This window comes from Ambystoma mexicanum, chromosome 7p (assembly GCF_040938575.1).
Source record: "Ambystoma mexicanum isolate Mex_15411 chromosome 7p, UKY_AmexF1_1, whole genome shotgun sequence".
Taxonomy (NCBI): Eukaryota; Metazoa; Chordata; class Amphibia; order Caudata; family Ambystomatidae; genus Ambystoma; species Ambystoma mexicanum.
In genome coordinates, this window is record NC_090939.1 from 874,746,277 (window position 1) to 874,773,397 (window position 27,121).

Sequence of the window (27,121 nt, forward strand, 5' to 3'; positions counted from 1 at the left end):
AGGGCACAGAACGCGCAGCACTCCCTTCGCGTACGCGATGAAAGGAAAATGCTGGAAGGGATTGGGGAGCGACGGGAAGGCTTACCACTTCTCGTTCCTTCAGGGTCCTAACGCACGCCTGCCGTGCGATGCCTTGAGGAGCGGGCAGGATGCCTAACGCGGGCGAGAGCGCCTGCGGCTCCGCCTCCTCAGCTCTCGAACTAACTGGAACGCGGATGACAAACGCGGGTCAGTTGAACCGCTTAAGAATGAACTGAAGCAGACGCGGAGCGCCGCTCGCTTACAAGGTAATAATCGAAGTTTACTTAAGTATAAATATCTACATTTTTTTTTTATTTTATAAATATGCGCTGCGCTCACGTTATATATAGATAACTTTCTTATTGATGAAAGGAAAATACCCTAAAAATATGTTCATACTGAGAGAAAATAAATCACTTATCTCCGTATGCTGGCAGCAAAAATAAAGAGGAAAGGACCCAGTGTGGAGAGTCCTTATAGAGGTGTCAGGCTCCGGATTGGTGGAGGAAGGACTACTGAGCACCAGGAGGCTCATGGGACTTGTAGGAGACCAGGGAAGAGTCTCTACAAAGACTCTAAACTTTAAAACTAAAGATTTCTTTTTTTCATGGAAGCAAGAAACATTTATTTTGTAAAAGTTTATTAAAAGTTGAATTGCTATGTTGGTGGCAAATTACAGAGATAAGCATAATGCTCGCCTCTGTCTTGTCATAGAATGTGGTTATATTTTTCCACTGTTGGAATTTTGTGGAGAGTATTTCCATCTGCATGGACATGCAAGGAAACCGTTGTTCAGAATATGGTGGATAAAGTAAATGATGCATTTGTATGAATACCTTGAATCTGGTAATCACACTGACCAATCTCATTAATGTATATAGTTGTCCGGCTGTTTGCTAATTGTCAATCTATACTAATCGTCCAGATTGCAGTTGGAAAATGGAGTTGCTAATAAAACAATTTAAACATTTAATTCAGGATGGTGTAGTCCTAAGTGCTGTATGTTGAAATTGTATAATTTGATAAATGGGGTCGAATAAACCAAAGACTTAATGTGTAGTGAAACACTTTCACAATGGCTCCAGCCTTGCATTGGTCATGGTTTCCCACGTTACTGTACATCAGTAAAAGGAGCCATGTTTTTATAATAGCCGTCCGCAAGTGGAAATGGAAGTGAGACTTTTGCAAACATGGCTGCCTTCATATGAATTCTAAAAGAGGGTGCCATGTTAGTTTTTTGTCAAAGTCCTGTCTGTGGGAAGACTTTGGAAAGCCCACCTTGAATGTACAGGGGGCCACCCCTTAGGTTTAGCCTGAACTACCCAAAGGTTTGGTAGCAATGGCTGAGCAGCCAGGCCTGTTCTAAGAGGGATGAGGGTTGCCGTGAGGCACACAGTACTCGGAGGATACACTTAGTTCAATGAAACATTTACACACCAGCAGTTATATAAAAAATAAGCTTGTATTTCATATATAGTAACGCTGATACACATAAGTACTATCACACAGCATTAAACACAGAATAGTTGAAATATCCAAAGGATAAAAACTACTTTAGAACAGTTGTAAGTTAACACAAAAGTAATAGAAACTTCTGAAACAAGTATGCAAACTTCAGACCAACTTGTATATTTGTATTTAACCCCTGCTTAACCGATCTTAAGAGATCGAACACTATTCTAGGTGAGTCTCAGAGTCAAGGGGTCGGGAGGCACTGGGGGTCCAGTGACCAAGGGCTGAAGGAGCAAAAAGCAGGTAGCAGACGAGGCAGATTATGAACATTTCTTCAACTTTACAGGTGAGTAGCAGTAGGTTTTTTTGGCTGAAAAGCACAAAGGGCTGTCCACCCCAATGTAGGCCTAGGATGGGATGCAAGCTAGCAGCCTAACTGCAACCCTCCAAAGCACGTGAACAACAAAGCCGGTCCCATGTAAGTATTAGGGGCTGAACAGTACCTTGTAAGTGAAGAAGTGTGTGCAGCAGGATGGTCCCCAAGGGGAGGAGACAGCAGACCCGGGTTCAGGATTCCTTGGTGTTGGCGACTGAAGAATCAAACTTGAAATGGATCTGGAGGTTGCTCTCAAGTAGTTGGATGCCTAGCAGCAGATCTTCGCAGCACTGGCTCATTGGTGTCATTTTCAAAGCTCGGTTCTTGCTATGGTTCTCGTTCCTCATCTCGGCTGAGGGGGACTTTCAGCAGCGGGATTCAGCCTCTGGGATTCCAGTAGGATGCTTGCAAAGTTTCAGACGAGACTGCACTTCAGAAGACGTTGCACAGGAACCACAGGCATTGACAAATTGTAGGCAGTGCAGGTCGCAGCTCTTCCAGGGAGGACGTTAAATGCAGTTAGTCTTGCGGACTGGTTAGGCCCAGCAGTCCAAGGGAGGACGTTCACTTCTGGGCTTCCATGTGGCACAGAAGTTGAGGGCAGGACTGCAACAGTTACTTAGACTACTCTGGAAGTGGCTGCGGACGTCCTCCTTTGTTGGATCTTCATTTCCAGTGGTCGACGGTATTGTACGTCTTTACCAAGTAAAAACATCTGCAAGCATCAAAAGTCCAAAAATGCATACCACCAAAGGTTCGAACACCAAAAGTTTGAACCTTTGCTGGCATGCATTTAAGGTAGGTAAAAAAAAAACAGTGCTGCGGGGGTGTCCCTCACAACACCCGCTCACTACACTTTACTGTATAGTTAGCAGGGGTTGCGGGGGACATGTATTCCGCATGGAACATATACAAACCTTTTGTGGTGCGTACATTTCCCATGCAAACTTTTCCATCGCGGGAAAACCAGGGCAGCGGATCACGCAGATCCGTGGTCGACTGAGTTTCTGCTCCAGGACCCTCATCTTATATGCAGGAAAACAGGCTGAGCCCACCAATCACCAGACATGCATTCATTCAAACTCGGGGGGTGGCTGTTCAATGGGGACAGCCAGCCTCCCAGCACAAACTGGTTCCACGCAGGCACAATGCAGGACAAAGACCAAGGGAGCTTGTTACTTCCCCCACTTTCTGTCCTTTCAGGCACTCAAAGATCCTTGGCTGGCTTTCCAAGGGAAGCCTGCCAAAGACCCATCAAAACCTCCCCCACCCAAGTAGATAGGAGAAGGCTCATGTAAGAACAAGTCTTCATGAACAGGGCTTAGAAAAGTATAGTCACCATTTTAAGCAAGTGGTGACCCTAGTGTCCCTTAGTGCAGCTGTGATGGCAGCCTGTGACAAGTCAACAAAAAGTTGTGCAAAAAAGTACACTGCCAACCAGCCTGTCAGGTGAACTTGTAACAGTAACTAAAATTTACTGGAAAAGTGAGAAAGGGGATGCAATGCTCCCCCCCGCACTTGACTTAGGGTGTGGTGTGCTGATCTCACAAAATAAAATACAGGTGGATCAAAGTGTCCCCCTGCCGTGGAAAGCTGTGTTAAAAATAAAGATAAACTCAAGGAGCTCCCCAGCAACACTGCACAGAAAGTGCTGTGTGCTGCAATAATAAAATGTAAATGCAAGAAAAGATGGAGGAAAGCATAACATTAAAAAGTATCAAGGATAAAAAGGATCCCAATGTCTGAATAAAAGAATGGAAAAGGGTTCTCCGGACAATCTGTCAAAATCCAATAGTCCAGCAATAATGCTGGTGGACTAACGAAGTGGGGAGAATTTAACTCAAGAAGGAAAATCTACCTAACACATGTCTTTTTAGATAGAGGTTTAACTGCTGCAAACTGAAATAAGACAAGTATATATATATATATATATCTGCCCCAATTTTAGCTAATGCAGGGTGCCTTGTTCGATTGTAAGTTATGAACAAAATGTATAAAAGAAAGAGGAGCACACGGTTCAGTACTCTTCCCAATGAATCCATTAGTCAAAAAGTATGGTTGAAAACCACTGTGCTGAAAAGTAAGATTTTCATAAGGTATTTTTTTTTTGTTGCATTTATAAAGCGTGCAGCAGCCCTGAGGCATCGTGGTGCTGTTACAGAAGATTCATGCAAGATTCACTTAGGTACATACGAATACAACAAGGTTCAGGAAAAAGCAGGACAGGGTTAAAACACAGACATCTACAGTTTTAGGACTGGAGCGTTCCAGAGGTTACATGAGAACTGACATCAGGAGGTGCCTAGTTGAAGAGCTTGGTTTTCAGTGCTTTTCGGAAATGCATTGAGGGAGGTTTCCTTCCTGAGAGGAAGTGGCAGGTCGTTCCAGTTTTTATGAGCTAGCACATGAAAGCTTGCTCCTCTGACTTTGGCTCTTTTAAAGGTAGGGCCTGTGAGCTAGTGGGAGTGCTGGGCCCGCTTCGGTCTAAGGGAGTTTACCAGTGAATTCTTTCTGACAAATACAGGGGTGAAGAGTAGGATAGGCATATATGGGTGATAGTGAGGGCCTTGAAGAGAATACATTCTTTAACTGGGATCAAGTGGGCGTCTCGTCTGGCTTGGGACATGTGCTCCCTCCTAGGAATGCTTAGTGCCACTCTAAGGGCATTGTTTTGAGTGATTTGCAGTTTATTCAGATTTTTCACTCAGGTGCCTAAGAACATTGTTACAGTAGTCCAACTTTGCCCAGATGGTGGTTCTGGCAATGGTATGGCAGTTTGTATTTTGACAAGAGGTGGGGTTTCACTGCATTAATGATTTTGGTAGTGAGTGCAGCTGATGAGGAGATGGTGCGGACTTGCTTTTTTTTGGAGAGGGTGGAGTCAAGGTACACACCCAAAGTTTTGAACGCAGCAGCAGACTAGATTACAGCATCCTCAATGCTGAAGGACCTGTATTGACTGTCGAGTTTAAGAATTTCCTTAGGACTTACTAGTCGGATTTCTGTTTTGTCTCCATTGAGACACAAACGGTTGGCCGCCATCCAGGCCCGGATGAGGGTATAGGTTTCACTGAGGGTTTCTGCATCTGTTTAGAGAGGGGGAGAAGAACTTGAGTATCATCGGCATAGTTTGTAAATGCTATGCCGTGCTCATCTAGATCATTGAAGAGGGGTAAGGTGAAAATGTTGTCGAGAGTAGGCAAGGTACATGATCCCTGTGGGACTCTGCAGTTGGTGGGGGCCGGGGCAGCACAGGCCTGTTCAGAGAAAACTCTTAAACCTTTTTTCAAGGAAGTAAGTGATCCAGGCTGTGGCTTCCTGGGTAAAATGGGCGGCTTCCCTGAGGTGTCTGCAGCGGATCTTATGGTCCACTAGATCGAACTCTGGAGACGGGAGCAGCGCTGGCTTGCCTTTGTCCATTTTTTCCTGCAATTGGTTCTTAAGGTCGAGTAATGCTGACTTGGTAACATGACGTGGACGGAATCCGAATTGCCTTTTCCCCCCAAGATATTGTTGGTTTCTAGATCGTTCTAGATTTGTAAGTATGGAGCTTTATCTAGAATTTTTAACAATATGGGCATGGTCATGATGGGCCTGTAATTATTGGGTGGGTCAGGGTCAAGGGACGTTTTTTTTTTTTTTTTTGCAGTGGTCTAACCCATGACTCCTTAAGGGATGGAGGGACGATACCAGTGGCGAAGGATGCATTGATAAATGCTGTGAAAAATGGGGCTAGGGAGTCTGCAGACACTATTTTATGAGGTTGGCAGGACAGATATCGCCTTTACACGGAGAAGGCTTAATATGTTTCATGATAGTCATGACTTCTGTCTGTCACTTTCCTGAAGACAAAAGGCTGGATGTCTTGGTTATCCAGAGTGACGGCGCCGGGAGGACATCGTAGCTTTGGGCGCTGGGGTAACCGTAACTTTGGGCAGTGCGTTGAATTGGGTAATGTAAGTTATAAGTTAATAAGGTAAGTTATAAGTCACTTGATGACCAGGTGAAATTAATTAGAATTTCAGGTTTTATATCACTGATAGAACTGCTTACAAAGTAAAATTTAAATGCATTGATGGAATCAAATAGTTACTTGCACATATACAATCCTCTTGCCAAACCAATAATAGTAATACATTTTGTTCACAAAGCATTGCAAATGTTAAAAACATTAATATATTATTTCATTTGAACTTGGTGTTAGACATCTGAAGAGTTTCCTCTTAGAGGTACATATGGTTTAAGTGTACTATGTAGGAGCTCTGATCTGGTGTACTTCCCTGAACAATATGTAGGGTGGTTAGTGGCCCCTTTTGTGAATAGGACGCCTGATGGTTTGTAGAATGTGGTGGATGTTTCCCTTGCCGCTCTATTAATGTTGGATTCTAGGCCCTTGTATACTCTGACCTGGAGGGCCATGGGATTGTCTGAGACCCTGCCACTATAACAAATGGGAAACTAGATAAATTAATCGTTCTGAAACTACTTACTGGCTGGTAAGTCTTCACCCCCGTCAATAGGAAGCATGATGGCTTAATGGTTCCAGATTTGCCGTGGGGAATCCCCTATGTACCACCTATTGTTAGCTCTTTATACAGCCTGTCAACATTTTTGTTCTCCATACCCCATCCTGGTCCCCGACAAAGGGGGATTAGTCAATGCATCTTTGTCACATGAACTAGTACATAGAGTTGGCTAAATGTGAAGCTGGAACCTTGAGGTAGGTAGACGTCATCAAGTTATCTGGTTGCTCATACAACCAGGTTAGACATATTTTCAAACTTGAGAAAACAAATTCAAATATTTCAGATCAAGCAGTAAATTGTGATTCATGCACAACATGTGACTCGGAAGCCGAGACAAACTGGTAAAATAATATTACATATATAAAATGTGTGTCATTAATAGGAAGACAGGACAATGCTTTTCATTTAAAAAATAATTATATATTTTTGGATGAATTGAGAAATGTATTTTGTGACTGATTTTCTGCCCCCTTCAGTGCTCTTAAGTTTAGACATATGCGTCAAAAGATTCAGATGTTTTTCACAGTGAATTCACAATATCCTTCATCTTGTAGCGTTCATATCAAAGTTGGAGGACAAATGACCACTTCACTGGTAAAAGAGACTACGGAAATCGTTTTGAAAGGCTTAGAGGTCTTGGGAGACCATTTAAGGTATTGGATTTTATTTGACTACATTTATCAAGTTATGTATGTGACCAACCCATTAGTGACTCCACAAGAGAATTTGCTCTGCAGAGATCAAGTATATATAATACCCTGTTTGCTTGTTACCAAAATAATAGAGTTGTTACAGTTGTTGAATGCGGCCTACCATAGTCTCACTCAACTCAAGAAAATCTGTTCTGAACATATAATTGGATGTTCTGAAATATAATTTAATCGCTCAACATTTAAACCCCCTGTTTTCAGCTTGTATGTTCTATTGTTGGTATAACACTTCAGTTGAGGTATTCATAAGTTATTTAACATTTACTTTTTGGCTTGGGTGTACATGTTACCAAGGCTCCCAGTTGTAAGAATGCCTCCACTACAAGGTGGACATTCTCCTCCGTCACTAGATCAATCACCATATAAATCAGGGGTCACCAACTTGTCCTAGACAATGAGCAAAATGTGCCAAATGGAGCTGTGAGCAACCTTAGTACTTTGATGGAACAGATAATTGTTCCATTGCCGAAAAATTATTGGAACTCAAATTAGAACTTGAAGAAACATAATATTGCTGAGAATCTGTATTAATGTGTAGTAGTAATCTCAACCAAGTTCAAATATATGGTCCAGGCTTTTAGCAATGGCCTTCACTTCATCTGACCCTAAGTTGGTGTTGATAAGGAATGTTTAGAGCATGTAAGTGGCATGCAGGGTGCTTTTAGACCGATGAGGCAAGTAAAATGGGTTACAAGCATGGACACACTTAAGGGAGAACTCCAAACACTATGTAATGTTTACTAAGAGATTTCGAGGAAGTTTTGTGGCAAATCTTGTATTGTAATTAAGCATGTTTGAACAGTAAAATTGCCCATAAATTGGAGCATTTCAAACAAATATTACAGGTGGATTTTATGGTGACCTAAGGAAGGGTATATATTTAAGAATACAAGGCCAGTAATGCTGGTCAGAGCAAGAATGTGTAGGAATTAAATACCACTGAGGTTTTGTGGGCTATTCTCCTTTTCATATTTTTTTTAACTTAATTACCTTGGTTAGCCACAAATGTACTTGGGGGAACACACCCAAATGTATTCATCAATCTTTAATACAGTTTACATGCTGGATGATCTTTTGCATTAGGTTCTTTTTTTTGTCTTCCTTTTTGTTATCCACTTCACTTTTGAATCACCTAGTTGAATTGTTTAATGATGATTACTATGCATATGATGATAGTATTTTGCTCCGACAGACCCATGTCCCAAATGCATTGGCAGGCAATTATAGATTTAGGAGGGTCTGTTTTCTCTGGAATCGAAAGGGTGAATTAAAAATGGATCTGACCACTACGAGAAATATTGAGTTTAATATTTCTTAATGTGTTAAGTGATATTGCAGAAGCTGTTGATAACTTGTGAGCACATAGCTCTTTGGAATGGTTTTTCAGAGTTTCTTCACGTAGTTCTAGTTGCCTATAAGTGCTCAGGGCGTTTAACTGCAGTGCTCCTAGAAGTTTGAAAAAAGTGACAAGAACTACCCACAACACACACCGAATCACAGTAATGCCCGCCTATCCCATTTGCTCATGGTTTCCTCCAGGGCAATGTAATGAGTTTTTATTTATTTTATTTATTTTTGCCTTTTTATAGCGCACCAAACCCTCAGGCATCAGGGTGCTGTTACATACATGTTACTCTTAGTGCTGAAGTTACGGTTATGGCAGAGCTACAGCACGTGGTGCAAAAGCTACTGCCAAAGTACAAATAGAACAATGTTAGACATATTCAGTAGTTGCAGGTAGGTACAGTTCAAAGGCCGGGCAGGCTGCCAAATCAACGGTTGCATGTAGGTATAATTCAACTGCAGCGCAGACTGCCAAATGTCAAATCAACGGTTGCATGTAGGTATAAATCAAACGAAGCGCAGGCTGCCAAATGTCAAATCAATGGTTGCATGTAGGTATAATCTAAGTGCAGCGCAAGCTGTCAAATCCAAGGTTGCATGTAGATATAATTCAACTGCAGCGCCAGCTGCCATATGTCAAATGCAAAGGTTGCATATAGGTATAAATTCAAGTGCAGCACCAGCCGGTAAATGTAAAATCCAAGGTTGCGTATAGGTACAGTTCAAGAACAGTGCAGGCTGCCAAATCCGATGTTGCATGTCGGTACAGGTATATGGAAGGCTGCCAGGAGTCACAGAGCACTAATCCTTACAGTAGATCAGCATATATAAGCTAGCACAACCTAACCTCCTGGTGTGGGGGGCTGTGTCCAATGAGCGAGAAGACATAAGCAAGAAAATTGCATTTGTAGTCCTGGCTGCCTAAATCGTAGTCAGTAAATTACAGGCTATAACATAGATAGCAAAGGCTAGGTTAGACACCGTAGGTAGGATGCAGATTATTACCCGTGTTACACATGGCTAGGATATTAAATTGGCCGTTCAGGTGACTTGGTCGCAAAAGGTAAGATGCAGGATGATATAGCAAGGCTAAGTTGGTCAGGATGCTAGCTGGTAGCAGCTGCTACGCAAGTCATAGTAGGTATAGTACATAAAATTCCTTTGGTGTCGCACGGAAGAAACGACAGACGAGAATGTTACAGCATAACCAGCAAATGCAGTAGAACATTTGAACGTATAGGCAGATGGGGTGGGGGCGGTGTGCTGGGGCCGTTTATGGAAGCACTGGTATTCCAACAATATTACAGAGGCCTGGTGATAGAAAGTTAGTTCCATTGAGGGATGTACAGAGGCGAAGAGTCGGAGTCAGGGTAGTCGGCATTCAGAGCATATGGGCCAATTGCATGGCAGCAGAGACGGCGGGTAAGTAGAGGAGAGCAGGAGTGATCGCACCCGCGGCATTGGCTCCAGGTAGTTTAGATAAAGGTATGCATTGGCTGAGTAGGTGTTAGGAGGCTTTGAGCGGTGGAGACCGCCTTCCGAGGTGTCGCGACTCAGGAATCATGGTCTTGGCCGGGAGTCGGTGAGCAGAAGGCCAGACCATGGGCGTGGTAGCTGGGATGAGAAAGGAGGGGGCTGTGGAGGCGAGTGCCAGGTGGGCAAGCAGGAACAATGCTGGGGAGCTCCTGCTGCAGGGTGTGTAAAACCCGGAACACGCTGAACAGTACCCTAATATATAAAATGACAGCAAAATTCACCTGAAAATGATGCAAACACACATGAAGAACATTTTGAAATGAGAAAGGTACACCAGTGTGCTTTCATTAACCCATTACTGCCCCAAATCTACATTTTTATGCTAAAAAGTAACGGAACGCTACCCTAATATGTAAAACGGCAGCAAAATTCACCTGAAAATGATGCAAACACACATGAAGAAAATTTTGAAAGGAGAAAGGTACACCAATGTGCTTTCATTAACCCATTACTGTCTCAAATCTACATTTTAACACACAAGTACCCGGAACAGGCTGGAACGCAATCCTTATATATAAAAAGGTAGCAAAACTCACCTGAAAATGATGCAAACACACATGAAGAACATTTTGAAATGAGAAAAGTACACCAATGTGCTTTCATTAACCCATTACTGCCCAAAATCTTCTGCAGTAAAAAGGCAGCTAATAAGTAAACTCAAAGGGGGACTTTCTGATGACATCTATATTGTACTAGAAAATCCTCTTCTCCCCAAATATACTCTAGTCATGTAAGGATAGAATTGTAATACGTTTGCTTTGATTGAAATGAAGGGAAATGATATATTTGAAAATATTACTATAGGGTGACTACACCTTACTCAACACCAGATGGAGCAGTAACTCTTTAGTTTTGTTCGGAGTCAGGTTTTCGAATGATGGCATTGAGGCTTCAGCGGCCAATCAGAAAGGATGTTGTGACATGGCCAATGACTGAGGATGTCGGATGATACTACATTGAGGGGCATGGACAGAGTCGCACACTGTACAACGGTTTGCCGGTGCACGCCTCTAAGGGTTTGAAGAGAGTCTGAGGCGGTGGTGTGTCCTGATGGTAATGCCGTTGAAAAGAAAAAGCGGCAGTTAACATCTAGTGTGGGCGCCCAGCATGGAATGCTATCCAAACCGGAGATGGGAGTTGTTTCAGGAGAGCCGTTAGTGTGCTGTCAGCATAGTGACCAGCTGGGTGCTGTGTGGAGAGCCGTGTGGGCGCATTCAGCACATTGAACAGCAGGTACCTGAAACAGTAAGGTTGGCAGTGATAGAGGTTGGTCCCAGCGTGTGTTGGGGTCACAGGTACCAGGTTGGCAGCTGCTCCAGGTATTCTGCATCAGGACTGAATCTCTGGGAAGCAGGAGTTGACTGTTCGCTGGGAAGAACTGTTTTTTTTTCTGTGGTTGTGGCGCTGCCCTGGGTGATCCAAGAAGTCCACCTTGGCTGCTAGCTGCCAGCACCCGGCACATTGGGGAGGTGTTATGTGCCCATGCCATTTGGGTTTATGGTTGTGGTTGGAGAAATGTTGAGTGTAGTTCACCTCATTCGTTTTTCTGTGGAGGTGGACCCCACACTCACTCACATGTTTTACTTTGCCAGTTGGTCAAGAGTGCTTTGCCATTGTGTGTTGGGAGGACCCCGGTACCCTTTGTGGGGGTGTTGCTCCCACACCTTGGATGTGGTGGTCTCAACCCATGTGTTGGTCTTGTGGTTGGGGTGCTCCTTGTTGGGGCACTGGTGGTCCATTTTTGTGCGCCATCTATTTGAGGTGGTGTAGTGTTGCTTGTCTCTCGAGCAGCCTCAGTGTTGGTTTGGTTAGGTGATAAAGTGGTTTTGTTTGGGTGAGGTGGGTAGTCGTCAATCGTACTGAGTGGTGTGGGGCCAGTCCCCTGTGTGAGTTCCTGTGGTTTGGTCAACAGTGTGGATGGTGACGTGTTTTGGGTTGTGATGTTTTTCTAGCATTTCATTGGTAGGACGGTTGAGGGGATTTTATTTTTTTTAATGTTATTTATTAATATATGGTGCCGAAAGCCTGCAGGCATCGGTGCGCCAGATAACATCAACACCAAAAGACATACAGAAAGACGGGACAGAAGTCAGGAAAGTTGGGTCAGGCCAAAGGGAGCATTACTTCAAAAGAAAGGTTTTTAGTTGTCGGAATCTTGTATTGTTTTGTTCTTGCCTCAAGGCCAGTGGGAGAGAATTCCAAAGTATGGCTGAGAGGACTGGGAATGACTTTCCCAGTCTGTTAGCCCGCTTTACGCTTAGGATGGTTTGAGTGGCAGGTGTCTGTGTTCTGAGCAAGTTTTATAGTGACTGATTATTGGACATGTCATGGGTCACTTGGTGTTGGTTGGTTTTTTGGCATTGTTCCTTTGTCTCTCTGTTCCGTTCCCTTACTCCTGTTGGTTTTAAGGAGGGTGATGTGTTATGTCTTGCTTTCTCCCCTGTTCCTGTGCTGTGACCCTGGATGATGTGGAATGCTTGTAGACAACCAGTCTGTGGAATGTTGAGTGAGTGTTTGTGTGTGTTCCTTGGGAGGCAGTTGGAAGTGGGCTGCTGGATTGAGTGGGTGCCGGTGGATGTCTCCTATGTCTTTCTGTACTTGAAGATCCTTTTGTACTTACTTGCTACCTATTATCCTAGAAACCTGTATCTAAGTAAAGAGGATACCTACCCCTGTCTGGCCTCCCTGTCATCACTGAAGTACCCACTTAACATAATGCAAAAGAAGTGAAAAATGTCACCTCTTATATCATATACTACTGTAACAGTGATGAGGTAGTCTATGCATGTTGTGACAAATCCTAAGGTATATTCCATGAGGCCAGGGAGGTGAGGCCGTTACCCGATAGTCCCCTGGGGGTGGTACTCAGCGGGTGGATCGCAACAGGAGAGAAACCGCTCATGAGACCAGTGACGATCCACTTGGGAGAATGCAGTATTCGAGGGGATTGGGTCCTCCGACGTATTCCATATCTATGACATGTAATCACCACAGCTGTGCTGCTTCGGAAACTTTTTTCGGCGTCTGCATCCTGCGTCGATGCGCCGTCATCGAGGACCTCGTCCGACATCATCCGATGTGATAAGTAGGACGCACGACGCCCGTAGCCTCAGTTCCGTTTTTTCCGCGAACGTGTTGCTTCGTGAATCTCGGTTAACGCCTCGACTCTTTGTAGTTCTGTTCTTCTCGGTTCTTCGAACCTGTTAGTTTTTGTGAAAATCCTTCGTGTGAAGATGTCTTCTACTTTGTCTTTGACCCCGAGTCCGGGCTTCAAGAAGTGCGGGGAGTGTGGGTCCAAGATGTCGGTGACTGACTCGCACGACGCCTGCCTCTGGTGCCTCGGGGAGGCCCACGACACGGATGACTGTATCGACTGCCAGTCGCTCACGTCCAAAGCCTTACGCGAACGTAAGAAGAAGTTGTCGGTAGGTCGGGTATCCAAGCCCCGGAAGTCGAAGTCTGCGGGGCTTTCGACGGATGATTCGAGAGGTGACTCTCCGCGTCATCGTCGGAAGTCTCGTGGGTCTCCTTCTGGAGTCGGTCTCGCCACTCCTCAGCCTCTTCGAGGCATTCTCGGAAGCGCCGACACCGGTCGTCTTCCAGGTCCTCTTCGGAGGACTCTGCCCGGCACGTCGCTCACCCCACCAGCCGTGCGACGCCGGAGGAATGGGCTTCCTTCGGGAAGAAAATGCTGGCGATTCTCAAGTCGCAGGGTACTAAGCCGTCCGCGCCCCCGAGTGGGGTCGGTCGTGAGAGGTCGAGAGACACCGCTTGCAAGAGTGGTCGGCACGAGTCACGGGAGAGGTCCCGTTCGGACAAGGAGACTTGTTCTCGACATACCCGTTCCAGGCACCGGTCCTCGACGCGTTCGAGACCGTGTGCACCTGTGAGGTCTTCGAGGAAGACATCGACGTCTGTGGCGTCGAGGGCGTTGACAGGCTTTCTCGAGGCTCCGGCTTCGAGGAAGTCGTCGAAGCTAGGTCATCGAAGGACACGCTCGGGGCTCCGGCTTCGAGGGCTGTGTCGACGCCGCCGATGCTGGCGGCGCTGCATCTGACGTCGACGCCGATTTCCTCGGCGCCAATGCCTGTTCTCTCGACGCCGGCGCCGGTTCGCTCGACGCCATCGACGCCTTTCGTGTCGGAGGTACCCCGTGGCATGGGGGAACCCCCTAGGAAGGCTCTGGTTAAGAGCAAGCAATCTCGGGTGCCGCCTTTTCGCCACCTGGAATATATTTCAGAGGCGGATGAGGATTCTGATGGCCTGGTTCCTAGTCAGGTTCCAGATGACATTGTCTCGGGCCATAGTCAGTTTGACGATTTGAGGCAGTCACTGCATGATGCCAGTGGACTGGACACCTCTCCGGAGGTGGAGTTTTGTAGGCCTGAGCCTGGCTCTCATGCCGATTCCTTGTACCGGCGCCTTATGGCTATGGTTTCTGAGTATGTGGGATGGTCTGCTCCCCCAGGGGAGTTTGTGCAGGATGATCTAACGGACATCCTTGATGTTGGTCCCCCAACTGACCCGGTACTGCCGTTCCATATGGCTTTACAGAGAAGGGTGGCGGCGGCTTGGACTGCTCCGGAGAGTCTCCCGGCGGTGGGCAGATCCTAGTCGCGAAAATACCGTCCAGCCAGTAGCGACCCCTGCTACTTGACCAGGCACCCCACTCCGTAGAGTTTGGTGGTGCAGGCGGCCCCGGCAAAGCATGCGTCGTACCCTACCATCCCTCCTGATGGGGATGACAAACGTTTTGATGGCTGGGCGGAGAAAGGGTTTTCTTCTGGTGGTATGGCGCATCAGGCGTCCAACTCCATTTGTGCCTTGTCTCGTTTCACACACACTCTGTGGCACTGTGTTGCGTTAGCGGCTGAACATATTCCCGAAGGGGACGAACGGGATGGTTTCCTTGCTATGGTCCAGGATGGTAAGGATGCCATGTGTGAGTCCATTCAGTCGGGTCCATGGCGGTCCATGGCGGCGAGCACCGTGATACGCAGGTTTGCGTGGTTGCGGAAGTCGGGGTTTGCTCCTGATGTGCAGTCCCGGCTCCTCAACATGCCCTTTGACAGTGAACACCTTTTTGGCAGCAAGGCTGACGAGAGCCTTGAGAGGTTGCAGACCTCAAAAGCTGCAGCAAAGTCGTTGGGCGCTGCAGTTCGCCAACCTCCGCTTTTTCGTCCTAGGGGACAGCAGTGGAGGGGTGGTTCCTTTCGCTATTACTCGTCCTTCAGTAAAGCGAGAGGAGCTGGCAGTCAAAGAGGCCAACGCAGGGGTACCAGAGGTGGATGACAGGGTACCTGTGGTGCCAAGGCCGCTCGGGCAGTTGCCTCTTTGCCCTCAGGTAACGCCGCAGCCGCTCCCACTCAGTCATGAGGCCATGTCCCATGGTTCGCCGGTTGGGAGAAGGCTGGCGCAGCATCTTGTAGAGTGGCAAGCCATTACTTCAGATGTGTGGGTTCTGGAGATCATAACCCACGGCTACTGTCTTCCCTTTCGGCACAGGCCTCGCGACAATCCACCGGGGAACCTCTCTTTGCAGTGTCCGGATCCGCTCCTTGTGCAGGAAATTCAAGCCCTGCTGGAGAAAGGCGCCATAGAACTGGTGCCTATAGCAAGAGAGGAACAAGGGATGGTATTCCCCTTATTTTTTGATTTCGAAGAAAGACGGGGGATTGAGACCCATCATGGACTTGCGCGGTTTGAACAAACTCCTCAGGAAGGACAAGTTGAAGATGGTTACTCTCTCTCAAGTCCTCCAGGCCCTTCAGCTTCAGGACTGGTTGGTGTCAATCGACCTCAAGGATGCTTACTTCCATGTGCCGATCCATCCCAAACACAAGAAGTACCTGAGGTTCGCGGTTGGCGACTCGCACTTTCAGTTTCGGGTCCTGCCGTTCGGATTGACCTCCGCCCCAAGGGTTTTCACCAAGCTCATGGTGGTGGTGGCAGCGCATCTCAGGCAAGGGGGATTCACGTCTACCCCTACCTGGACGATTGGTTGATCAGGGGGAGCTCTCCCGAGCAAGTCCTGGATCATCTGTCCGTCACCTGCCACTCCCTTCACAGGCTGGGCTTCTCCCTCAATTTAAAGAAGTCCCATTTGATGCCAACACAGCGGCTCCAGTAAATCGGAGCAGTGCTCAACACTTCCCTGGGGCAGTGTTTTCCTCCCCAGGTGAGGGCTCTTCACATTCAGCAGATGGTGCACAAGTTTCAGCATGCCCAGACGCTCCCAGCGTTCGAGTTCTTGAGGTTGCTCAGCCTCATGGCATCCTGCATTCTTCAGTTGCCAGAGGCTCGCCTGCGGATGAGATCTTTGCAGTGGGCACTCAAGACGCAATGGTCGCAGTCCTCCGGCAGGATGTCGGACCCGGTTCAGGTGCCGCCCTCGGTCGCCCGGGACCTTCTGTGGTGGGCCATCGAAGGCAACTTGATGAAGGGGCTCCATTTTGGCTTCCCTGGCCGGAGTTGACGATCGTGACGGATGCATCCCTCACGGGATGGGGAGCTCATGCCAACGGGCTGACAGTCAGCGGTCGTTGGTCTCCGTCAGAGTCCAGACTCCATATCAATCTGTTGGAGCTGAGGGCCGTCAGGCTAGCCCTGAAGGCTTTTCTGCCGACTGTGCGAGGAAAGAGTGTCCTGATCCTGACGGACAACACAGTGGCCATGCACTACCTCAACAAAAAGGGGGTGGGCAGGGTCACTTCCTCTGTGCAGGGAGGCAATGCAGCTCGAGTTCTGGGCCATCCAGCAGGAAGTTTCGATCTCGGCAGTTCATCTGGCTGGAGACGAAAACGTGACGGCGGACGCTCTGAGCAGGCAGAGCGCGATCTCTCACGAGATTCTTCTGGAGATCTTCGCCCTTTGGGGGACCCCTCAAGTGGATCTCTTCGCCTCCAGTGTCAACCGGAAGTGCGAAAGGTTTTGCTCGCGGGAATTTCCTCCAAAAGGAGCCTTAGGAGACGCGTTCGTGGTGGAGTGGTCATTCCCGCTGCTGTACGCGTTTCCTCCAGTCCCCGTCATCCCGCAAGTGCTGCGGAGGTTACGGAAGTTTGGTTCCCGGATGATCCTCATTGCTCCGGCGTGGGCTCGGAGGACGTGGCACCCGGACCTTCTCGACTTGTCCATCTGCCCTCCACGTCGTCTTCCCTACTGAGACGATCTGCTCTCACGGGAGGGGGGTCAGGTTCTCCATCCAGAGGTCAGATCCCTCAACCTTCACGCTTGTCTTCTGAAAGGTTGAGGTATAAGGATTGGGACCTCCCTGAAGACGTGATGGAGGTGTTGCTTTCGGCCCGAAGGCCAGCAACAAAGTCTCTGTACCGTTGGCGTAAGTTCTGCGACTGGTGCAGAGTTCAGAATGTGGATCCTTTTGCATGTGGCATCCCCATGGTTCTGTCCTTTTTACTTTCTTTGGCCCACAGGGGCTTGCAAGTGGGTACCATTAAAGGTTACCTTGCGGCGCTGTCCATCTTTAAGCGCTCGTCTGAAGAGTGTTCTTACTTTAAAATCCCTTTAATTTCACAGTTTCTGAAAGGGCTCACTAATGTGTTCCGTCCGTCGCCTTTCCTGGTGCCCGGTTGGAATTTAAACCTTGTTCTTAAGTTTCTTATGGGTGCTCCGTTTGAGCCTTTACATTCTTGCCCTTTGAGGCTGTTAACTCTGAAAACTGTGTTTTTAGTTGCGGTTACTTCCGCTCGCAGAGTGAGTGAGTTACAGGCACTTTCAGTTAAGCCACCCTTCACTGTATTTCACAAGGACAGGGTTGTCCTTAGAGTTCGTTCTTCTTTTCTTCCAAAGGTAGTGACGGAATTTAATTTTGGCCCAGAAGGTTGTTCTTCCGGCATTCTATCCTCCTCTGCATCCTGGTAAGGAAGAGGAGAGGCTCCATAGGCTTGATCCTAGGAGAGCTTTCAGCTTTTGTGTTTCACGCATGTCCCGGGTCAGAGTGGACGATCAACTCTTTATTGGTTACGCTGGAAAGCGTTTGGGGCAAGCTGTGACGAAACAGACTTGGTCTCGCTGGATTGTTTTGACCATCTCGGAGTGTTACCGCTTGGCGGGTAAGGACCCACCGGCTGGCTTGCGGGCCCTTTCTACCAGGGGTATGGCTGCATCTACTGCCCTGCAGAGGGGTGTTCCTATTCGCAACATCTGTGATGCAGCCACCTGGGCTTCAGTACATACATTTATACGTCACTATTCCCTCGATTCCATCCTAGGACAGGATCTGGCCTTTGGCAAGGCGGTCCTTTGCTCTGCTATTTGATTGGCTATTCTAAATTTTGATTCTAAATTCTTTCCCTCCTCCTTGCTCTGGTACTGCTTTGGGAGTCTGTCATAGATATGGAATACATCAGAGGACCCAATCCCCTTGAAGAACAAGTTACTTTTTTACCTGGTAACGTTCTTTCGATGGGATGGTCCGACGACGTATTCCATATCGCTCCCGTCCTGCCTTCCCCGCTGCAGAATTTCTTTTGCGATTGCAGTTTACGTTCCGCAAGGCTTTGTGTCTGACTGGCCGTTGTCTAATGTCACACGTTCTGGGGGGAAAAAACTACAACTGAGGCTACGGGCATCGTGCGTCCTACTTATCACATCGGATGACGTCGGAGGAGGTCCTCGACAACGGCGCATCGACGTCATCGACGCAGGACGCAGACGCCGAAAAAAGTTTCCGAAGCAGCACAGCTGTGGTGATTACATGTCATAGATATGGAATACGTCGTCGGACCATCCCATCGAAAGAAAGTTACCAGGTAAGAAAGTAACTTGTTTTTTCCTTCTTTCACTTCTGTCCTCTACTTACCTTTACCCAACTCAGACCCCACTTTCCTTATCTTCTATTCAGACCATTTTGTCTCCGAGACCTTTGTATGTTATAGTGGAGTGAAAGGTATAATTGACAAGAATGGGATGAGGAAGAGGGAGACGCACCCTAGCTTAATGCAAAGGATCATTGAGATGAAGGAGGAAAAAGCCCACTGTGGAACCAACACATATGGACAGTTGTCAAGAAGCAATCCCAATCATAAAAAGGCAATAATGAATCAATTGTCTGTGGAATCTGCCCTGGAGGAGCAAGGAACAAGATGCTTGTTCTATGCCTGAGAACACAAAGGCTGAGAGCTGAGACGCAGAGGCGTGTAGCAAGGAGAGAGGTCCAAGCAAGGCAAACCTGGGTGGTCGCACGGAGAATGGAAGCCAAACTGCCGACAGCAGACTAAGAACGAAGACACAGGCAGCCAGAGACACAAATAGGAATCTGGAGATGTGGAACCGCGGGAAAGAGAATGCCAAACGCAGCTGCAGCAGACAAACTCCGGTCCGCCACCTGATGAGACCGGAGACCACCCAGACGCTTCCCAAAGGTAGTGAAAGGGTTGGGCTGGTGGCGAGGGCATTAGAAGAGGTAGAGCAGCTGAAAACCCATGCAGGCATATCCCAAAGAGCACACATGGATGCAAGTGGTACTATATTTGATACAAACTTTGTAAATCATGCCAGCATATTCCGAAGAGCACAAGGGGATACCAGTGGCATTATACGTGATACAGATCTGATACATCACGCAAATACATCCTGGAGAGTACAAAGGGGTGAAAGAACGATGAGAATGTGGTAAAGCGGGTAAGTCATCCTAAAGATTTCAAAGGGATAAAAGAGGGGATACTTAGCCAAATGCCAACCTCAAGAGAATTCCTATTTGTGATAGTTCATGGCAGGAGAGTATACCAGGTCTGTCCGAGTGCTTGGTATGGTTTTTGGGTTGTTGGGCTCAGCCATATGGATATTTAAGAGGGTTATGACAGTGGTCATATAATGAAAGGAACAGGATAAAGGGGGTAGGGAGGTGAAGTTTAGCAGTCCTTTAACAGTCTGGGGTACAAAGGGGTCTGTGGGAGCACAGGAAGGGTTGGCAGAGCAGAGGATGGGAAGTTTGGAAAAAATCGGAGCGAATGGGGGTTGAGCATGTGGGATAGTAGAGAGAAGGTTCTGAGGGTGGGAGGGAAAGGAGGCTAGTGAGATCGGGGATTTCAAACATTTTGCTGTGAGATGAAATAATGAAGAGTTGTTGGGTGGTGGGGGCAAAAACTGATGGTCCTGGATAGTTTGTAATAGTAAACATGGAGAGATGAGATGAGATTGGTGTGGCAGAGTGCAGGATGTAAGACTATGTGGAGTGATTCCTTGTAGGAGACGAGAACAACCTGGGAAAGGATTTTCTATCAACAGCAGAAATGGATGTGCATATATAATATGATGAATCAGTAGTGATTCCCCCCCAGAATCTTGGCCTGGGATCCTTCTCATATGGCCAGGTGAAGGCATATGCTTCCTGAACCCGACCCTGGGGGTGGTGTTCGGTGGGAGGATCACATAGGGTGGGAACAGGCCAGGAGGAAGGAAAAGCCCCTAGTTTACTTTTACCTGAAACCCTAAAATCTTTGAATGGTTTGGACTTCAAGTCCCATAATTCATTCAGTATTAGGACAAGGAAGAGGGATGCAGAGGAGTACTGCTGTGGGTGCAGTCAGATAATTAGTGTAAACGACCTACACCTGAGTGAGGCTGAGAGACTTAAAAAAAACCCTCAGTTGCAGGGAGAGCAGGAGCAGCAGAAGAGGAGAAAGCAGTGCAGGTCACGTATGCAGAGGAAAGTGAAGCTGGCGCGAAAGAAGACGCTGTGACCACTGTGAAGCCAAGAGCGCTGTTGAGTCCTGACAGGGCCTTTGCTTCGAGCTATTCCTGTTGCATAGGTTGCGCATCAGGAAGCAGAAGTAGAGAGGGAAGTGTACCCTTGTTAAAGGCTTCAGGTGGCTGGGTTGCACCTGAGCCTGTACCGAGCGGAGGAAGCTCCAATTTCGAGTGGCGTGAGCAGAGGTGGGCCAGACGAGGCTGTTTGCCTGACCGCAAGGGGCCACAATGTCAGAAGACCTGAAAACATCAAGCGGAGCTAGATCGAGCAAATTACCTGGTGAGTTCACAGCTTGCAAGTGACTCCAGAGTGCTCCGACGCTATCCACGGCGGGCAGTTTTACTCATGTGTGAGTGAGAGAAGCATAGTTACAGAGGAATCCTAGAGAGCATTAATGTGACTCCTTGTTTCACCAAAAATGGTTTAAAGTTTGATGCTAACTGAACCTTGTGAAGTTGCTGTTCTTAGTTGGAAGTTACCACTGAAGCACACTTTGTTCTTTTGTGAAGTATTAGACAGGCAGGCGAGTAAACCCGTCTGGCAGGTTGCTGAAGTAGAAGGCCTGGCATGAGTGAAAACCAGGTAGTAGTTGATGAGAGTGCTAAACTGTGGTTGTAACAAAGAACACTTTAAATCCCTTCTTACTCCTCAAATATATGGAATTGAATATATTTTCTAAAGCGCAACATTTGCCCTTGGGCATCTTGGTGCTCCCTACAGAGCAGTGAAAGAGAGAGCCTAGAAAAGAAAGAGGTAGAGAATTCCATAAAACGGCTGCAGCCACTGAGAAAGCACAGCCACCAATGCAGCTATACCTGACGGATGGAACAGTCAGCAAGCAAGCGTTAGCTGACCGCAGAGCTCAGCTTGGGATGTAAGGTGAGAAGTTCGCCATGAGGTATTCCACCCCCTGGCCATAGAAACCTCGGTGGACCAGGCAAGGGGCCTTGAATTGAAGATGTTTGGCCACCGGCAGCCAATGGAGTTTAAGGAGAACAGGGGCGATGTGACAGCCACGAGCAGTAGAAGTCGCCATTCTCCAGCATGAGGTCTGGCATGGATTCACATGCTCATGAATATTCCCCGTCGTCAGGCTGGGAATCCTCGGTAAAGAAAAAATCAGTATCAGTTTCGTTTCTGATCTGTCTTTCTTAGTAGCAACCAATCACTGATCTCTGGGTCATACTGCCCCCAGCCAATGACAGCCCTCTCCCTAAGCCCCTCCTCTGGCAGCCATCCTCAGATTTGGTAGCACGTAAAGTGGCAGTATGACCAAGTGAAGAGCCGCAGAGGGGAAGGAGAGAGGGTTCGCATGTGAATCCATGCCAGACCTATGCCGGATAACAACAGTTAAAGGTAAGTAACTTGTTCCTTCTCCAGCATGGGGTCTGGCATGGATTCACATGCCCATGAATATAAGAATACATAGCAGTATACACATGCACAACCACGGGAGGCGGCAACAGGCTCAACATTAAGCAATACAACAACTCAACATTAAGCATCTCTTACCTCCTCACCAGGCTCACCTTAAGCGAACAGGTTGCGCAGCACTGCTTGGCCGACCCTGGACTCCTCCCTGGAGTCCCGATCGACGCAGTAGAATCTTGTGAAGGTGTGCGTCGACCTCCACATAGCAGCCCTGCAGATGTCCAGCAGGGGCACACAAGACAGGAACGCCGTGGAAGCAGCGATCGCTCTGGTCGAATGGGCTCTCGGACGGCCGGGCAGCGGTCGGTTTGCCAACCGGTGACAGTGCATGATGCAGCCGGAGAGTCATCTTGAAATGGAAGCCTTCGAGAGAGCCTTCCCTTGATTCACAGGTCCAAAGTTCACAAATAGCTGTGATGTCTTCCAAAAACTCTTTGTGCGGTCCACGTAGAACTTCAGCGCTCTAGCCACATCCAGAGAGTGCAAAGTCCTCTCGGCCGGAGACGAAGGCGACGGGAAGAAAACAGGCAACACCAAGGGCTCGTTGAGGTGAAAGTCCGATGGCAACTTGGGCATAAAGGAGGGGGTGTGTCCTCAGCACGACCCTCGTGTCGTGAAACGTCAAGTATGGAGGCTTGCAAGATAGGGCCTGGATCCCTCCCACTCGTCGTGCGGAGGTGATGGCCACGAGAAATGCTGTCTTCCACGACAGGAACTTCAACGGCGCCGAATGCATAGGCTCGAATGGGGCCCCCATGAGCCTGGTCAGCACCACGTTGAGCTCCCACGCCGGGGCAGTGGCCTTCACCGGCGGGAACAAACGGAATAGTCCCTTCATAAATTCCTTCACCAGGCGATGAGACCACAAGGACGCCAGATGTATCTTGATGGAGGCGTGAGCCAGTCCAGCTTTGGCCAGCGACAGTAGGCACAGCAATACTTGAGGGGCCGAAATCCCCAGAGGGTTAATCTTCTGTGCACGGCACCAGACAGAGATCCTCTTCCACTTATGTCCATAGCATTTGAGAGTTGAGGACGCCCTGGCTTTTGCACGAACCTCTCTGCAGTCAGCCGGGATATCGTATCCTCCAAACTCTAGTGCTGCAGGAGCCAAGCCTGCAAGTTCAGCGACTCTGGGTCGTGATGAAGAATGGCGCCTCCTTCTCTGGAGAGAAGATCCGCGTCTGTCGTCAGCTTGATAGGTGGGGACGCTGACAAGTCCAGAAGAACCAAATCTGTCTCAGCCACGCCGGTGCGACGAGGACCATCCTGCACCTGGACCTCTTGAGCTGGTTGATGAGACAGAGCAGCAACGGCAACGGAGGGAACGCGTACAGGAACAGGCCGTCCCAAGGGAATGAGAAAGCATCGCCCATGCTCCTCGGCTGTGCGAACCTGCTGGCGAACCTCTGGCACTTGGAGTTCGTCGCCAACAGGTCGATCTGGGGTTTGCCCCATCGTTGAAAGAGCCGATCCACCTGGTCCTGGTGTAGTTCCCACTCGTGGCACGAGCGCAGCTCCCTGCTGAGTGAGTCGGCAATGGTGTTTTTTATTCCTGCCAGGTGGAAGGGAACCAGAAACATCCCCCGGGCGACTGCCCAGTGCCACAGATCCTGGGCCTCCTTGGATAGGGCTGGGGATCTGGTGCCTCCCTGCTTACAGATGTAGAACATAGTGGTGGTGTTGTCGGTGAAGATCCTCACCACTTTGTCCTTGAGGGACGGAAGGAAAGATTTCAGCGCCCAGAACACGGCTCGTAGCTCCAGGATGTTGATGTGGAGAGGCCTCTCCTCCGGGAGCCAGAGGCCTCTTGCGTGGAGATCTCCGGTGTGGGCCCCCCATCCCTCCAGGGAGGCGTCCGTCATTACCGTCTCCTGATACGCCGGGGTCTGAAAGTCCATGCCTGCCGTGAGGTGCGCACGGGCACCCCGCCATAGAATCGCCCGACAAAACTCTTCGTCAAGCGGGATCCTGTCTTCGAAGCTGCCCGCCGATTGAATCCAGCGGGCGTCGAACTCTTGTAGCGGACGCAACCGAAGTCTGCAAAGGGGCACAAGATAGATGCATGAGGACATCATCCCGAGGAGGGACTTTATGGACCTCACTCTGGCCACATCCGTGGCTAACAGGCGCTGCACCTTGCCCAAAATGGCCTTCGTCCTTTCTTCCGATGGAGATGCCAATCGCTTCACTGTATCGAGCCTCGCTCCCAGAAACAGTGCCACCTGCGACGGGACCAGATGGGATTTGGGGTAGTTGATGGCGAATCCCAGCTCCGTGAGCAGGTGGACGGTCCTCGCTGTGTGTTCAACGGCAAGTTCTCTTGACCTTGCACGGTTTAGCCAGTCGTTCAGGTAGGGGTCGACGTGGATCCCTTGAGAACCAATCGAGGATGGCCTAGCAGGACTCCATGATAGATGGCTTCAAAGGCGGCTGATGGGTCCAATAGAACCAGAGCACTGACGCTGCCATGTCATGAGTCTGCGCCAAGTCGTCCATGACCAAGACCAGGACTCTCTTGGTGCCACGTCTTGAGCTTAACCCCGTTTGTGAGTGGTGAAAGAAAGAGGATTCCTCAAGAAAAGTGGAGAGTAGTGGACAGACCAGGGATTCAAGAAGTTTCTTCGGGAAAGGTAAAAGAGTGATAGGACAGAAGGTAGAAGGGATCAGTAGATCCAGCTAGGATTTCTTGAACAGTGGGATCACAGTGCCCAGTTTACGGGAGGCCGGGATCACTCTCGCAGAGAGGGATGTATTAACTGCTTCCGTCAACAAATGAGCAATGTCAGTGAGGGTATCCTTAACTGGATGAAGAGGAATAGGATCAGGAGGGGATGATGACCTGAGCTTAGTAACAGCAGTAGTCGCCTCCAGAACAGAAAAAGTAGGAAATACACACCAAGAAGTGGCCGGCAGAGGCTCAGATACCCATTATCATTTGCTGCTATTTTGAAGATAGCCGTTTGTACTATTTGCTGCTTTTTTTTACCTTGGCTGCGCCCAGTGACTACCCTGCCTTTTCCCCATCCTGTCTCCCCTACACTCCTCCTCCACTACTTTTCTTCATCCTCTTCCACGACACCTATGGCACTCTGCCTCCTATTTGTTCTAACTGTTTCTTCATTGACTATCCGACCCTTCTCACTAAGTCTGGTAGGCAGAAGTTCAAAAAGGATATCTGGCCCTCTAACCCTGGTCTTCCTATCGCTGAACACCTACTCCAGCACTTCCTCCAGACAGACCCTCACCGACATCCTTTTTCGTTCATTCGCAAGACCTTTGGACACCTCTTATGGTCTCTGTGCTCTCTCCCTTCGCTTCCTCACCCATTAATGGGGGCACCCTGTGGGAGGCACTCCTGGACCCCTTCCACTCCTCTAAGGTAATCATTAATGTCTACTTCAATGGCACCGTCATGGTCCAAGGCCCTCAGGCCCTCAGGCCATCCTTCTCCGCTTTGATAGACCCTTCCCACGCCTCATCAATTTCCTTTCTTCTCCTGCTGTCCGGTCTCTCCCTTCAGCTTCCTTGCCTCCCCCCTCTGCCTCCTCCTTGGCTACCTTGCCCTGTCCTCCTTCCTCTTCTGCCCCCCTCGTGCTCCTTCTACACCTCTGCAGGGCTTACCTCTGATTTGTACTCCTCCCCGGGAGTCCTTCAAGGATGGCAACGTTCTCCATATTGCCACTCTCTCAGCTGTCACACTCCTCTGACATCTGCGGCCTTGTGGAAGAACTTGACCTAGATGTCCTCGGTCTCACCAAGACTTGTTCACAGCCAGCCATGTCATAAGCTTTGACACTCTCCTCCCTGATGGATACAAGATCCTCTCTGCGCCCCGATATAACCGTTCCGGAGAGGGTGTAGCCTTGATCTTCCTGGAATGGATTCCTGCCTCTCATTCCTATGCAGGCCTACTCCTCTTTGGAATGCTTTGTCTGAAGGCTCTCTCCTGGCCCCTCTTACCATGGCTACTATCTATTGGCCACCTGGTCAAATCACCTCCTTCCTCTGAGGGGGCGTACCTCTACTCCTCCCCCCGACCACTCAACTCCTCCTTCTTTGAGTCTTCAACATCCATCTGGATGCTTCCTGTCCCTCCTCTGGAGTTTTGCGACCTCTGCGACTTTCTATTCTCCCCTCTGGCCCGAATCGCTCTGCTGGGCACACTCTGGATGCTCTGATCTCTTCAGACCTCCCCCTCTCTATCCCTCTGACCACTCCTCTCCCCTGGAGTGATCGTTCTCTCCTTTCCTCCCGTCCTTCCCTCTCTACCCTTCAGGCCAAGCAAACTCCAACACTGCCACCTACCATCTCGGTCATGCGATCTATGAAGCGTGCGTCAATTGAGGCTTTCGCTACCACTGTCTCTCCCCCTCCTCTGGCTGACTCACATCCTGACTCAGCCCTTTCCATGCTCTACTCTTCTATCTCTGATACTCTTGATGTTCTTTCCCCTGTAATGAGGATACGCTTGAAGCCCAAAACCAAGTGCAACTCTTGGTACGACTCTGACCTAGGTACCCTTAAACGCAAGTGAAGGGTGGCTGAGAGGAAATGGCGGGCTTCTTGTGCATCCTCTGACAAACTGGTCTGCCACCTGCTCCAAAGGCAATACCGGCTCCTTGTCCGCACTAAGAAGAGAGCCCATATCCAAGCCTGCATCTTTGTGGCATCTAATAACTCGGCCAAACTCTTTAAAATCTGCAAGGAGCTGGCCAACCCTGCTGCAGTCTCTACCTCTCCTGTCGCCTCCCAGGCCCTCTGCACGATCCTTGCCTCTCATTTCATCTAAAAAAAAACAGGATATCCTGTCCACCCTCTCGTCCTCTCCGCTACCTCTGCCCCCCCCCTGCAGCCGACTCTCCTGCCTCTTTTCCATTTTTTCCTCTCTTCTCCCCAGACAATTTCCAGACAAGTCCAATCTATGAAAGTCTCGTCAAAACAGGTTCTTCCCTGTTCGTCCAAAACCATCAAGGACCACATCGACATCCTTGCTCCTGCTCTGGCCGACTTCTGC

At 48.6% G+C, this 27,121-nt stretch overlaps 1 protein-coding gene and 1 long non-coding RNA gene across 6 annotated transcripts in view; one reads left to right on the forward strand and one right to left on the reverse strand.

Annotated features, from left to right (window-relative positions):
- Nucleotides 1-27,121, forward strand: part of BCLAF3 (BCLAF1 and THRAP3 family member 3) — an 856,420-nt gene that overhangs the window by 633,945 nt on the left and 195,354 nt on the right. For all 5 annotated transcript variants that reach the window (XM_069637097.1, XM_069637096.1, XM_069637098.1 and 2 more), the window contains one exon: nucleotides 6,930-7,028. In XM_069637097.1, the coding sequence (XP_069493198.1) occupies nucleotides 6,930-7,028 (99 nt within the window). The remainder of the gene's footprint in view (nucleotides 1-6,929; nucleotides 7,029-27,121) is intronic.
- Nucleotides 1-27,121, reverse strand: part of LOC138526396 (uncharacterized) — a 147,874-nt gene that overhangs the window by 5,042 nt on the left and 115,711 nt on the right. The gene's annotated exons all lie outside the window — the stretch shown is intronic.